Genomic DNA, 16,468 nt, shown 5'->3' with positions numbered 1-16,468 from the left:
CATCATTATCATCATCATAACCATCAATATTATAATGATGTTGCTGAAGCAAACAATCAGTAATGTCAGAGATCAACCATTTACGTTTCTGATGAAAAAATGTAAACTAAATAGAGCCTGAGAAAAGTACTCTTGCTTTGATTTGTCAGAAATTTAAATCCATGATATTATGTTGAAATTTTTATTATCTTGAGATAAAGGAAAAACACATCTTTGTCTCATCATTAAATAGTTGGTCCTTTTCTTAGTACTTAGTCGAAATTAAGGGTATGCATATTCCTTTATGGAGGTTAATAATAATATGGAAATTAAAAAGAAACAATATAAATATAATGCAATTCTTTTCAACTTACCAGTATGTATAACTTCCTGTAAAAGAAAATGCCCGTTCACTTGTTACGATACCGAAACTTGTGGATGAGCTGATGTAATGGCTATCTGTACACTCTAAATGCAACGAAAAACAAATATCATCCCTCAACTTAAGTCCACATTTCAATGCATCTTTTTCTGAAGCCATGGGCTATGCTAATGTGGTTTTTCTGAAAGGCATGTGCTATCCTTATAGGAGATTTTTCAGAAAGCAAGGGCTGTACTTAAGGTTTTTTTCCAGAAGGCAAGGGCTGTACTTATGGGTTTTTTCAGAAGGCAAGGGCTATACTTACGGGGTTTTTCAGAACTTCCTTAGCATCTTCTCCATATCTGTTTCTCAAGCAAGGTCCACAAAACTGTAAACAAGAAAAATCATGAAAGCAAATCTGCAATCCTCTGTTAGATATCCCTATCTTGTGGACATCTTTTAACTTATTAAAATGGGTAGCAACATCTGACTTGTTGGGCGACATTTCTCATTCTTGTTTTTCTTGCCATGACATGAAAAACATTGTCCATGAATATTGTTTTAGTGCAGAGAATTCACACTAGCTCAAAATGGAAGTGAACACAAATAAAGACGGAGGAATTGTGATGCACTGTCCTGGTTGTCCTTGAGATAAACTCTAGTTGTTCCAGTGATATTAAATGTGCCAAGGTCATTGGGATTTAGCATGAACTCTCCTGTATCTTGTACAGGTGAGATAAAAATTATATAAAATATTCTACATACAGAGGTAAGAACATGAAACATGTCAGCTCCCATTTCACAAAACTCAAACCCTGAAACTTAAAATCCATCTCAAAACTAATTTCTTAATTTTTTTTTACGTAAATGGTTCAATCATATACCTTTCAGGAATTGCTTAATTCTGCTTTCTCTACTAGGATGCTAATTATTAATGGTATTGATTTGCACCAGGATTAGTCTTTTCTTATATTTAAATACAGTTTTGCAATCAAAATGTTTGTAGAATGTAGGTACTGAGAATCAAATTATTTCACTCCGAGAAATGTCCGACTTAAAATGTTACCAGTGTATAATTATACCCCACCTGGCCTCGCACTCCAAAGCAATTTCCAGATCTGCAGACTGTCTTCATGTCATCTGTTTTCTGTCGACACTGATGACAAGTGGTACCCTGCAATAGGAAACAATTTAACAAAAGTCTTCAAAAGTTACACACAGTTGAACCCTGGTAATTTGGCATGAACTGGACCAATTTGGTGGCATGCAGTGTTCTAACAAATTCAAAATCATAACATGGAACATGGCAGGAATATTACCTAGCAAGTATAAAAACCATCCATTCTAACAAAGTCAAAACCATAACATGGAATTTTACCAAGCAAGTATAAAAACCATCCATTTTAACAAAGTCAAACCGTAACATGGAATTTTACCAAGCAAGTATAAAAACCATCCATTCTAACAAAGTCAAAACCATAACATGGAATTTTACCTAGCAAGTATAAAAACCATCCATTCTAACGAAGTCAAAAACATAACATGGAATTTTACCAAGCAAGTATAAAAACCATCCATTCTAACAAAGTCAAAACCATAACATGGAATTTTACCAAGCAAGTATAAAAACCATTCAAGAATAACCATAACCAGATTCTACAGATGGTCGCATGTGGCACCAATGTTCAAAATCTTCATCGGGGCCAGAGTGGTCTACAGCGCTCTCTGTTACGGATCACTGCCATCTCACCTCTGTCAGTGTGGATTTGAGTCTCGGATTCAACCAATGTGGGTATGTGAGAAAGCTTGCCAGTAGCTTCTCGTGGGTCGGTGGTTCTTTCAGGGGTTTTCTCGGTTTCTTCATCCACCATTATTACTGGCCACCATGTATAGCCTATCGTGTGCTGAAAAATGGCGTTAAACCCTACAACAACAACAAAATCTTCATCCACATATACATTTCTTGTCTTGAATTACAAGGACAAAATAGATAATAATCCGTTTCTTTTACCAAGAAGCGTCTTTTCCCCTAAAAACAGCATCACTCTACCTGTTCTAACTATATTCTTAAAAAGTTTAAATCCTCTTCTGTCTGGAAATACTGTCTTTAAATCCCAATCAGTTGTAACTTCACCAACAGCTGATTTATCATCACTTCAACACTGATAATGTTCATTTCCACAGTCAGACATTGTACCTTAAAGAACGAGGAATGTATCATTTCGGCCCATTCCAAGTGGGATTTGCACTCAACACGTCTCTTTATGTCGTTTCTACCACTATATGTGGCAAAAAAATCCAATTAACACACACCACAGATAACAATGAAATCCTTTGTAAAACTGTTTTATAAATTACCAATATCTGTACAAATCTTTAGAAACTTCTGGCTAGTACTGGACTTTTTGACTTTTTCCAATTTTGTTTCCACATGTAGTTGATACCCTGTTTTCAAACACAAATGTCAATTGCTCCCTTTGATGTCTGCAGCCGACTTAAGGTTTGAGCAGGACCCATTGAATAGCCATTTCTCTGACAATGATCAAATAATGTTTTTAACCAAAAATAATTCTCAAAGTGGAACAAAACGTTAAGATGTATTTTTTTGCTGATTCTGCCATTTTCCATAGTCTTACCATAAAGATCCATCATATTTTTCAGGTTTCATCCATACAAAATATGGAGAATCCATAGGGGTAAATAGGTATGCTACAATATTGTACATCAGATCAGCATTTTTTAAGCACAACTAGATATCATAATAAGCCTTTGTGAGAAAACCCATGCACACATGACATGACCACGTATTCATCTGGCAGCCATTCTAAGGTTAGAGAAATCCACTGGCCGTATTGTCCAAGTCAGAAATTTGTTCTTTCAGATGAGTAAATTTGCAAGGTTACTTGTCCAAGTACAAGTAAACTGTGGTCTATAACTTGAAAAGGCAGTACATGTAGAGTGATGTTTACACAAGTGTCATTATTACTTACAAGTGAGTACAATAATGACAGTGTTTTATCTACCCATGCGTCAAATACGCAGACTTTTCCAATTTGACGCAAAAAAGTTGTTGACGGTACGTAAATTGACGCACCCCAATGTTATTCTTTGCTGATTAACATAAAAACAAAGATTTGGTCTAAAAATCATTGCTGATACAGAAATCACAGCTGCCAACTTTCCAGGCTCACAATTAGTGAAAATAGGGATAAAAATGAGTGAATTTAGACATGAACTGATGAAAAATACCGTAAGAATAACTCCATCCACTCTGACCATCAATACTACACTTTATCAAGATCGCAATATAAAACTAAAACACTATATATATGCAGAAATATACCTGCATTTCTATTTATTACGGTATTCATAAACTACACTTGTTCTTGTGATTATTTATCAAGACATGATACTGTGGCAGGTTTGAACTTCAACTGCTTGATCGTAAATTTGTTTTCTAAACAGTTCAGACTTTTGCCTGCTGGTTGATCTTGGGGACTAAAATTGCTGACAAATTTTTTGCAGCTAAGGAGGCCCCAAAGTTTGTCTTATTTCTCCTCACTAGACAAAATACTCTTTCGCTGTCAATGTTGCCGTGAGGAATGCGCAGGAGCTGCAGTACTTTTTGTTCTTCCACAGGAAAATTTGGAAGTGATCTTAGAGTCTGGGAATATTTGTTGGAACAAATGTTTAGCATAGTCTCCAGCTGATAAATGTAGATTGTGTTCAACAAGAAAACTCACAGATAACGCTTCAGCATTGGTAGCTTGCAGGTCTTCTGCCGATGGCTTAAAATATTATAGAGCTGAAATCAGCAAATTCTTAATTTTCCCAAGTTCTATGTGATTATTGCAACCAATGTGCTTCCTCACATTGTCTCTGCCACCATGCCCAATACTAAAATTTGTGGCACACTGTGTGCAAAAAGCATGATGTATATCAATGTTCAATGGCAGAATGCACAGCCACATTTTGATATATTCCAAATTAAACTTCACTTTTTTAGAAATACATTTCTTTTTCCATGGTGGTGAAGACATTTTCAAGATCTTACATGCAATGCCGAACGGTAACTAAAATCAGTGCTGGTGACGCATGCGCTGAGCAAAATTCCGGTTAGGCCCCAGTTTCTCTCAAAAGCATTTGTAAAACTACTCTTATACATATAGATTAAAATAGGTTAAAATGCTTGCTTTCAGGCCAATTGTACCAACTGGCTGTAGTTCTACTAATATCGCTACCAGCAGTACCGGACCATTTCAGCAACTGTCAATATCACGACTAGCGCTTAATGGGAAATCAGTTATTTTATTAAAGATTTATAATAATTGCGAATTGGAGAATTCATGAATTTTTGGATTGCAGTATGAATCCGTGAAAAAGTCGTGAAATTCTCGCCAAATTCGTGAGGGTTGGCAGCTAAACATAAATTGACGAACCCCAATGTTATGTTTTGCTGATTAACACAAAATCAAGTTTTGCTGTAACTACTTTATTGGCTAGATTACAACTCTGCCAAACATGGAAAACATGTTTCTTTGCTGATGTTATAATACATAGCGTTACAGGTGAGTGTGGAGCCTGGAGCTGATCTTATCTCACTTGTAACTCTCACATTATTTGTAGCAACAGGATGTTAGTGTTTGTGTGATTTGGATTTTTAACATAACTTTTAAAAAAAATTCAGTTATATCACTACGATGTCTGCAGTGTGACAGTTTATAATGATGTCTAGTACTGGGGCATCATGCTGCAGACATATAGCATGATGTCCAGTACTGGGGCATCATGCTGCAGACATATAGCATGATGTCCCACCCAGTCAAATTATCCTGACACCAGGCCGACCAGTCCCTAACACTAACCTCTTAATGGCTGAGCACAAAGGGAGGCAGCTGTTAGTACCATTTTTGCAAGTCTCTGGTATGACTCGAGCTGTGATCGAACCCATGACCTCTTGCATCCGAACAGGATGTTAAAACTGTATAATCACCACACACAAGAGGCAGAAAAAACCCACCAGATTTTAAAGTGATTCTCACGAGGAACTATTACTGCATGCATATCCTTGTCACGCAACGAAGCATCAGTTTCCATTTGCTCAATTTTATGCATTGCACTGTTCCAAGATACTATCAGCATTCAACTGCAAATGGCATCCAAGGCAAAAAAAAATTGAAATGATCATTTCTACCACATTGCTATACAGGGTGGCCGGTATTAATAGTGGAGGAAGAATCCAGACCCCCCCCCAAACTGAAAGAACCACCTACCCACGAGAAGCTACTGGCAAGCTTTCTCACATACCAACATTGGCTGAATCTGAGACTCGAACCTACATAGACCAAGGTGAGAGATGGGAGTAATCCGTAACAGAGAGTGCTTTAGACCACTCTGCCACTCGGGGCCCCCTCAACCCTTATTTTTTTTTTACTAATGGCTGTCAATAAAATTATTGGTATTGAGCCAGTGGAGCCCTCATCATCTAAAGATGAGGTACCAGTTACTCATAAGAGAAAACGTAAAAATTTTTGCAGCAATAGTTGAAAACACAGCTGGCTACATTTTCAAAAAGTTAAGTCTAGTGAAGAATGTAACAGTAAAGATGCCTTTATGTTTTCCCATATATGTACACAGGCTAAAAATAAAACTCCATGACAAAATGTGTACAAAAATAAACTTTCAGAACAGCACACTGGCAAGGCATGCTTGGTTACCAGAACACAAACTGCTGATTGAAGGTCCACAACACCAGGCAGACTTTAATGCAGTTTTACAAACTAGACATAGCAGTGAAAGTGCTACTTCTGTGTGTACATTGGCAGAGTGTAGAAGACATTCTTTTTCTGAAATACAGATCTCTTCCTAATTTAATACACGATTATACGGCTGAAAAAATGAATGCCATTGGCACTTTTAAGAATTCCAACATTCAGTATGACTTGGCTACTTTCTGTTCAGAGTACTGGAGAGCCTATCAAATGTTATTGAGGATAGCCTGCAAAATTCGTCATTTGTGACAACAGTGGCAGATGAAAGCACTGACATAGCCAACAATAAATGGCTTGTCATATGAGCTCAGATTATTTCTGATGACATGAAATCATCAACAAGATTTTTAACAAGTACAGAATGTTCAGATGCTTCTGGCAAGGGAATTGCTGTTGTTGTTGTTGTTGTTGTGGGGTTTAACGCCATTTTTCAGCACACGATAGGCTATACATGGTGGCCAGTATTAATGGTGGAGGAAGAACCCGGAAAAGCCCGGAAAGAACCACCGACCCACGAGAAGCTACTGGCAAGCTTTCTCACATGCCCACATTGGCTGAATCTTAGACTCGAACCACCGCAGACAGAGGTGAGATGGCAGTGATCCGTAACGAAGAGCGCTTTAGACCACTCGGCCACTCGGGGCCCCCGCAAGGGAATTGCCTTATTGGCTTTAGTCACATTACATAAATATTTTTGTTGTGTATTTAAACAATATAATTATTTTTGAAAACTACTGAAGACTGATCATCGGCTTGAATAAGACTCGCTGTTTTTTGCCCAGATGTGTCAAATGACTTGCATGAAGCCATTTGTCGATAAAACACTAGTGTGTGCTGAAACTTTCACTCAAGAGTAAAACCAACCATAGCTGCGACAGAAACAATCACTAGAACCTGACAGTACTGGCTTAGGTAAAATCTTTTGGTGGCTGGATGGTAGGGTTTAAGCGAGGAATCTGTTGCTCTGACTCCTTGAAACTATTATGCAATGATGAATTTTCCCAGGAATGGATCAGGATGGATTGTTTTCTTATAAAGCATGGGGCAAATGGTGAAATATTTATTGAAAAGCCCACAAAATGGGCTAAAAGTAAACTTGACTATGACAGAAAATATGGTAAAAAAAGAAAATGGGAGTTCAAAAATTCTTGGCAGCAGGATCTTCCTTGGTTCCAGGCCAATGAAGACTGAAGAATCACATCTTGTAATATATGTAAGAGATACCCCTCAACTGCAGACAAACCAAATGATTATTTGCAGGACAGGTTATCACAAGGAGACGCACTGTTAACACACCAAAAAAGTGCAAAGCACAATATATATTGGTTTTACAAAAGTCCTGGAACAAGGCATCTAATGCATAAAGCCAAGCAGCCAAGTTCTCAGCTCGAAGCACAAACTTGTAAAAGCCTGTCTGAGCATGAATCAATTCATATAAACTTTCTGCACAATGTCTTTGATAAAACTTGGGACAGTAGGTCTAAGCAAAAGTGAAGCAGGCCTTAGCTTTTGATCAGTGTGCTCGTCAATAATCACTGTTGACTTGCGTTTGTGACCATTTAATTTTTTGCACAGTTTATTTTCTCCTTAATTTAATTGCCAGCATAATGACTAAACAAAATGACAACACTTACCTCAAATTTGCAAAAACTTTATTATTTTCTCATGTCTGAAATCTAAGTATACCTTTTCTGCAAAAAGTTGAAATATCAGGTATATTTTACATGTCACAGATCCACGATGCATGCACTGAAATGGCTCAGCTTAAAAAAAGTAAATGTCAACAGTCCTGACTATTCGTTTGAACTCTGAAAATATGGACATATGAGTCGTTTATATGGATAACTTTTTAATTTGCTTGTTTGTGGACAGCTTGATTTTCACAAAATTTCTGCACCCTTGCATGCTAGACATAAGACTAGCACATTTCAATTTTGACCAACTAGACATCATACAAAATCTTTCTGTGACAACCTAATACCAATAGGACTTTCCATTCTGATGGAGGGGCCCTGAGTGGCCGAGTGGTCTAAAGCGCTCTCCGTTACAGATCACTGCCATCTCACCTCTGTCTTGCGGCGGTTCGAGTCTCGGATTCAGCGAATGTGGGTATGTGAGAAAGCTTTCTGGGGATTTCCCGGGTTCTTCCTCCACCATTAATACTGGCCGCCATGTATAGCCTATCGTGTGCTGAAAAATGGCATTAAACCCCACAACAACAACAACCATTCTGATGGAGTAGTGATACAAATGTGGCTGTTGTTGTGACCATACTGAATGTTTCAGAATGGCACCTTTTTAATTTTTTACCTACTGGACTATGAGATTAATGTGTGTGTATATAGTTTTGTAGCAATCCTACAAGCAGTTTAGGAGTGGTGATAATAAACTTGTATGAATGGATGGATGAACAACATACCACCATCCCATAAACTCTTCAGTTGTATGACAAGAAGTGCTAAATCTAACAGGTGCTAGAGAGGATTTCATTAAGAAGGGACATGCTCAATTTAGTTTGCTAAGCACTGCCTTAAAGCTAAGAATTTTGTTTTGGGACACACAAAGGAAAGAAAATGGGCAATCCGAAGACACAATACCTGTAAATCAAGGACATATGCAGCATCAGTGGAATTTAAAAACATTCAAGGTCTCAAATGTTGGCATACCTATGAGCTACTTTAATGTCATGTGGCTGACATTTCTTTGGATATTGTACTTCTGGAAATTGTACATGATCTAAACACACTGCCAACTAAAATGACTGCTCCCTTGTGCTAAAAAATCAGCCTAAATTAGTCTAAAGTACACTATCCATAGTATCCAATAAAATTGGGAAAATGAATTTTGCAAGACTAGAAAATACCAACTTCTGAAAGTTCAATGAGTGAATTACTAAATATATAAAATGTAAACAAGTTATCTGCTCTTTTTAATACAATTTACCTTTGAATTTCAGGAAGTGAAAATGACCAAGTGGAGCTAGCACATTTTTGAAAGGTGCACATCTGGAGTAAGGCAAAATTGTGTACTCTATAACCCATATTACACCATCAATAATACACCAAAATAAAGGAAATGAAAGGTTCTTTGAAATATACCTAAGATATACAAATAGCCAGTATAACCAGTATAGAAATCCAGGGAAATTCTTTTTCCTTAAAATTCTAACCCATTGCAAGACATGAAACTGTACAGCACCATCTGATGTGGAATACTGGAAAGCCAAATCATTCAAGTCTTGTGCAAATCATGATGTGGAATACTGGAATTCCAAATCATCCAAGGTCTTGTGCAAATCATGACGTGGAATACTGGAAATCTAAATCATTCAATGTCTTGTGTAAATAATGATGTGGAATAGTGGAATTCCAAATCATCCAAGGTCTTGTGTAAATCATGAAGTGGGGATACTGGAAAACCATGTCATTCAAGGTCTCAACAAAATAATGGTGCAGGATAAATTGGGTCAACAAAATAATGGTGCATGATATATTGGGTTGAAATCTAACATCCTCTAGTGAAGTTATGCTGCAGAAACCAAAGGAAGACAGTCACGATGGCATGGAATGATGACAATTAAACTTGTTCAAAGGCTGCATTCCAAATTTCTTCGAAATCCAGCAAGAAATGGAGTGATCTACATCCCTCAATCTCAAACCCAAAATATGTTTCAAAATGGAATGAATTTTCAAAGATTTCAAACACAATAAGTTTGTTTTTACAAAGTATGTACGCATGGTATAAGCATCTCCAGAAACAAAAAGTGGATGAAAGCAGTTCAGTATGTAAAATGAAGTTAATTGTGAATGGCAAAAGGCACATATGCACCATTAGTCTAATATGTATTCCAGATTTCGTTGAGATATCGTAAATGATTTTTCAGTTGAACAATCAGTGAATAGCTGGATAAACAAACTGACAGAAACATGTCCAAGTGGACCTTATTTCACTCATCTGGCATGCACAATTTAAGAGTTGGCAATTTCACAAAGCAAGCTTAAGTAAAATTTTAACAGCATAACCGATGTAATTACTACTGTCAAATACAAATTATTTCCCTTGATAAAGATATCATAACATGCAAAGACTTTTAAAAGTCAAGTTACTGAATGCACTTTAAGTTGTAATCAGCAGAATCAAATGATTTTCAAAAATGTTTTTTTTATAATTCAGTCGTCGTTCTTGCGTGCGTTTTTTTTACTCTCAGTAAATAAATCTACAAGTTTCACATGAGAAAAGAATACAGGGGTATTTTCTAATATTAAAAACCAACCATAAAACAAATTTCAGTTTGAAATATTTTGAGTAATGGCAGTGAGTACTATGAAAGTCACAAAATAACACAAGGACAAAACATGTGATTCCATGCAAGGGCCGTTCCAGTAAAACATGCATCCCCCCATGGACGGCACTTCAATAAAAAACTTCTGCAGGAGGTTGCGTTTCAAACTATTTTAATTCTGACAGTGGAAGGATGGTTAAGAAAATCACTTCTGTTGTGGGTTGTGTTAACAAAATGAGAAATCGCTGGTGAAGTTGTCAGAAGAAAAACCCGAATATATCTTTAAATTTGCATCTAACCCACTCCTAGCGGTCTAGAGTGAATAAAACTTTGGGTCAGAAACTGATGCCAGTACACGAGAGTGCACCTAATTTGTACAAATTCACGTACTTTTAAACCAGTGATTCATGTTCAGCAAATTGTCAATGTCATGGATATAATAAAATCTGCTTTGTGCAGTATGTAATTTTTTTTTATTAAACTTTTAACTTTAAAAGTGCATTTTGCGACTTAATTCGTGCTGCCACAGCTGTCTCACAAAGCTTGATGCGACATCCAGATATCTGGATACTTCGGTTCGACATGAATGGCTGTTAAACTAAATTTGATTGGATCATTGGGTCCTGGAACAAGCATTTTATGGTAGTTTTAGCCTTACTTTCATAATGAAAGTTTTACAAATGCGTGTTTCAAAAAAGGGCCACACAGGAAACCAAAATGGCTGAATCACAACACGGTTTGTCTTCAGACGTTTTCAGTCGGCAAATACTGGCTGGTGATAGCTATGATGACAATGAATTTCATGTATATCGGTCTGTTGGACATTGGGAAAATGTCACTGGAAATACCAGTGTGTGATTTTGAGCCGAAAATTGATGTTGAGTGTGAGTCCGATGTATGTGTTGGATGGACAATATGCCAGTTATATTTATTCAAGATACCCATTTCTAAACAAGCAGACTATGGGAATGTTGGACTTAAAACCCTAATACAGCATTAAGGAAGAGAAAAATCTGGCATAAGAGGCAGCAAAGCACTGATTCAAGGAATTGAATCTTTGGCAGAGTTCATATTAGTGAAAACTGACAGAGGTCTCGGAAACGCTTATAGTCACGTGTATTTGGACGCCAATTTAGTTTTATTTAGGTGGGTGGTAAATTCAGACTTGCCAGTCCTGCTTCAGTCAATGGGAAAATGTGTTGATCTGTTAGCTGTGCTGATATTTACAATGACAGAATTTAGTGGCTGAAAGCCCCCCCCCCCCCAGTCATCACCATTATAGAGTACATCAAAAGAACATGCTGCAATAGCTGAGCAGCAAGATCAAAGGCTGTTTATCCTGTTTCTTTTTCTTACCATCTCCTTTAGTCTTACTGGTACCAGTGCTTTTAATAAAATTGTAGCTTCTATTTTCTTGTACCAGTGCTTTTAATAAAATTGTAACTTATATTTTTTTGCAATCTAAATATTTGTAATGTGTGATTGTCAAAAGGTCAGATGTGCTTAGTGTTGTAAAATTTAAAACTATTAATTTGCAAGGGACTAAAGTAAAAAGTGGGCAGAAATTATTGCTATATCAAAGTGTTGTTAGAAACAATGGAAAGTTGTACAAGATGTATTTTGCAAAGTTGTATAACTAGCATTCATATTGCCACTTTCACGTCATTATTTCTGTATATTCCTATCAGTATTTTCCCAGTGATAGTAATTTTCTGATCTGATGTTTGTTTCTTGTGCAAGTTTTACACATCTAGAATTCTCACCGTATCATTAAAAAACAAAGTAATCTGCACCAAACTGAGTTGTTTGAGAAGAAATTAATTTGTTTAACCCAAAAATCAACGAAGCTACGAGTTCTTGCATTAAAGTCTCACATTAAATAACATTTGAAGTAGCCATGATAGTAGTTTAGGATGTAACTGCACTAGTTTCACCTTTGGTATATCCAAATCTTGAATGTGATGGAGGAACATAGCTCCAAAATAAACATACTGATTTTAGAACTGGTTCACAGACTATGAATCAAATATCTAAGTCCAATTGAATAGTTAGAAATTTTTTAATTCTTTTGACAACATCGTAACTAGCTGTCAAATATGGAGGAAGCCTATGGTCTTTCTGCCATCCCAACCAAGACCCCACCACAACGACGTGACCATGCCCAATGACATCACAGTAATAACAACCTGAGATTACATCTCGTGAATTTTGATTTCAGTAGAGCTTAACAGAATGGAACAGTAAGAAAGAGTGGCAGATATTTAAGTATTAGGGAGATATTTAACAATGGCTATTCCTCTCGCCGCCACTTCCTCATCGGAGATCACACACACACAAAACTTAGAGTAAATCCTGAAATCCTGGCAGCATACCTTCAGGGGAGATAACTTGACTATTTGATTTTGTTTGGCTCTGGTTATCCTATGGTATTTTTGTTACTTGAACACTATCTTACAGTGTGGCCAGTCAGCATGGTCAAAAAAGGCTTACAACCATCAACAGTTGTTAAAGGACTCACATTCCTACAGATATGAAAAAACGAGAACTGTACTATAAATCAGTGAAGATAAAGAAAGAGTATATATGGGTTTGACTGTTCCTGAATGGTTGATAATGAAAGTAAGATTTTAGTAAAAACAATCTTTTGAGAGCTTGTCCTACTTGTAACTGAAAAATAGTGAGGGACATTGTTTTATTAACATAATTTCTGTCCCTTTACATACCCGAGTTTGGACGACTCATTACTGAAATCAGCAGCCGACTCTATGGTACAATATTGAAAGCACACATTCTGAATTTGTATAGATCCAGAAAATGGTGCGGCTGTTATGGTTTTCTTTTCACAAAAGCTGCCATCATAGATGTGTCTATACTGATACAAATTTGATCATGAGCACTCAAAATTTTACGTTACTGAATTTTAATATGGTGTTTGGACAGACTTACAGCTGGAACTGAATTAGTACAGAGAGTCCTGTGCTCTTGAGTTTTGTGCAGAAATATGGATTCTAAGCAGAATACATCTAGAAATGTAGAGGTTTTCAATCTTGATTTAGTCTCCCCATTGCAGTTCACACTGATATGCATATTCACAGAACATTTGTATAGTTGTAGGAAAAGTAAGTGAGAAATTTTGATACATATCATACACAAGACAAACTTTATGTGGGGGGACAAGATCATAAGAACAGGTTGGAATGAAGCAGTATAGTAAAAACATTATCGAGTAGAGGTGTGCCTCTATTTTGAATTGTGCAACATTATTTTCTCAGCTTCAGTAAGAAATTTCATGAAAAGGAAGACAGTAAAGGGTGCACAGTTAACTAAACCAATATGAATTTAGCTACTTAAAAGATGTATCAAATCGATTTTAACCATCTGGTCTGTTTCTGTCCATTCTGGTCATATGTCCATTGAATCGGTATGGTTGGAAAAATATTTGGCAAATTTAAAAACCTTTCGGCAGATTATGAATATACACAACCTCTGCCTGAGAGATGTGAATAAATTTTTTTCTTGGTTTGTTGATTGTGGTTGTTGCTCAATTCAAATGCATCATTGAAAAACACTGATGCGTTCTCTTACTTTGTTACAGATATTTATTACAGATGCATATCTCCAGATATTGGTGAATATAGCTTGAATAAGTTATAACAGTTCAAGTTGGAGCAATGGACATTATGAGAAAATTTAAGTGATATAAAATGTAAACAGTGTGTGATGCAGGAATGCTCAAGACTTTTCCATCTCATGCTCACCATGAAAAATCCACTTGTACCAACTGATGATGACTTTAAGGTACCTGTCAGAAAGGCATAATTGATGATAATCAAAGGTCTACAAAAATTACTTGAGTCACAAATTATAAACTCATACAGCTGTGGCAAAAATGACTGACTAGTACCTTTGCTGCTGTTGCCACAGTTGATTAGTTGGTTGATTTAGTTTGGTTTGATTTGTTTTTTTAATATATTTTTAAACAATATATTAGGTGGAGGAAGAACCCTGAAAGACCACCAACCTAAACTGGTTGATCTGTGACAAACTCACCCTGTGAGATGTGCAATTGATGTAAAAGCAAGCACCTTAGTACACTTAGGCACATGAAGCCTCTGTTGATTTGACGATTATCTCCAACAGCCAAAGTCATTTAGACATGAGATCTCACGTTTCAGTAGATCTTTATGGCCTTTACACCATTTTCAGATAAAGAGAATCTATATATGGCAGCCAGTTTTACTGCTGAAGAAAATCCAAGTCTTTTTGAGACACCAAACACCACTTATGTAGAACCACTGACTTTCCACAAGTAACTGGCAACATTCTCATTTACACATTGGAGGCAAGTAATCACATGACAATCATCTTGAACCACTGCTATGGAAGCCTCTCAGATCTGTATCACAAGACAAGCATCTTATACCACTCTCCTATGAAAGCCCCTCAGGCCATAGGTATAAGTCTCATATGAAAGACTAGAAGTGGGAGATAGAACCTGTGACAACTGGATTGAAAGTGCAGAATGTTACTGCTAGGCCATCAGTGATGACGATGATGCTGTTGACAAAAATGATTCCTTGACTTTTATCCATTTTTTAAAATCTAACTTACGATTTTTTTTGTTGTTGAAGGGTTTAACGCCATTTTTCAGCACAAGATAGGCTATACATGGCGGCTAGTATTAATGGTGGAGGAAGAACCCGGGAAAACCCCAGAAAGAACCACCAACCCACGAGAAGCTACTGACAAGCTTTCTCACATGTCCACATTGGCTGAATCCGAGACTCGAACACAAGCAGACAGAGGTGAGATGGCAGTGATCCTTAACGGAGAGCACATTAGACCACTTGGCCACTCGGGGGTCCCTCTAACTTATGATATAAAAAGGTTTGACTTGCTATATTTTGTTTTAAAATAACTTTATATTAGTCTTGCAACAAGGCATAAAAATAAGACATCGGTAACTGAAAATGATGTTCATACAAGAAATGATATAATGTAAACGTAAATGATATAGTGTAAACGTAGACAGAAATAATGCAACATCACTTCCACAGGCATCAATGGGTATTTTTCGTCAGACAAATCATGTATTATATATTATAAAGTTTACCAAAACATTTATTTAAAAAAAATAATAATAAGGAATCATAACCTCTGACCACACATTTAAATCAATACAAGATTTAACTATTATTCTAATCAAAAGCAGCATGCCTGAGAACAAAGAAAAATAGCAAGACATAGTGATCACTTTAGTAAACACAGTTTAGTTTAGCAAGGATACAAATTCATGATTTCTGTATTAGAAATCCCTATTATAAAATCTATATTCATGGACGTTAAATTAGTAGGTATTAATGGACTGATCAATGACATCTACAAATAAGCCTCCATGAAAATTTATGATTTTACAGTATCAGAGACATACTTGGCTGACAGACAAACAAAAGGACAAATGATTGATTATAATGAATGAATAAAAATAAAAATATGAAGTAGACTATATGATCTATAAGAATTGAAAAGATTACTTCCTGCCAGCTGTCATTTAAATCGCTCCTGTCCCCAACCCAATATTAAAATCGCTTCTACTGCCCACTAACCCATAGCCAGAAATTATGTTTAAAAAATATGCTTCTGTAGGGGGCAGTGTTTTTCAATTAAAACATATCTGACAGTGGATCATAATTCTTTTAAATTGCTTCTGTTGTGGGTTGGTTGAATTTGAAAGTGCCTTCCCCCCCCCTCCCGGGGGTATATGTTTTAATGGAACAGCCCTAAATCACAAATGTTTACCAGGGCAATAGGGGCAACTGTCAAACTCTATTTCAAACTAGCAACAAAAAGTGCAATAATTTTGAATGTGGTAAGAGAAAGAACCCCACAATTACTGCAAACATAATTCCCTAATTAAATTACTATAGTCTGTTGTGCTAGAATGCATATGTACACTAAATCAGCCTATTTAACAATATTTCCATCTGATACTTCTTCAGTTTTAAATTATTTGCGATAATCTGTAAAGTGTATTATTTTGCTCGTATTTAATCTGCTTACTGCATTCAGTAATGG

At 36.4% G+C, this 16,468-nt stretch overlaps 1 protein-coding gene across 1 annotated transcript in view; it reads right to left on the bottom strand.

The window, feature by feature from the left end:
* The window catches only part of LOC149776674 (cell division cycle-associated protein 7-like), a 55,122-nt gene that overhangs the window by 19,395 nt on the left and 19,259 nt on the right, over positions 1–16,468 (bottom strand). The window contains exons 7-8 of the mRNA XM_089941207.1: positions 1,428–1,514; positions 666–728 (exon numbers count right to left, since the gene is read on the bottom strand). Of these exons, the coding sequence (XP_089797333.1) occupies positions 666–728; positions 1,428–1,514 (150 nt within the window). The remainder of the gene's footprint in view (positions 1–665; positions 729–1,427; positions 1,515–16,468) is intronic.

The sequence above is a fragment of the Sinohyriopsis cumingii genome, chromosome 18 (genome assembly GCF_028554795.1).
Source record: "Sinohyriopsis cumingii isolate HCF-2022 chromosome 18, ASM2855479v2, whole genome shotgun sequence".
NCBI classification, from domain to species: Eukaryota; Metazoa; Mollusca; class Bivalvia; order Unionida; family Unionidae; genus Sinohyriopsis; species Sinohyriopsis cumingii.
Note: the sequence above shows the minus strand (reverse complement) of the source record. Positions and strands in the feature narration are given on the sequence as shown.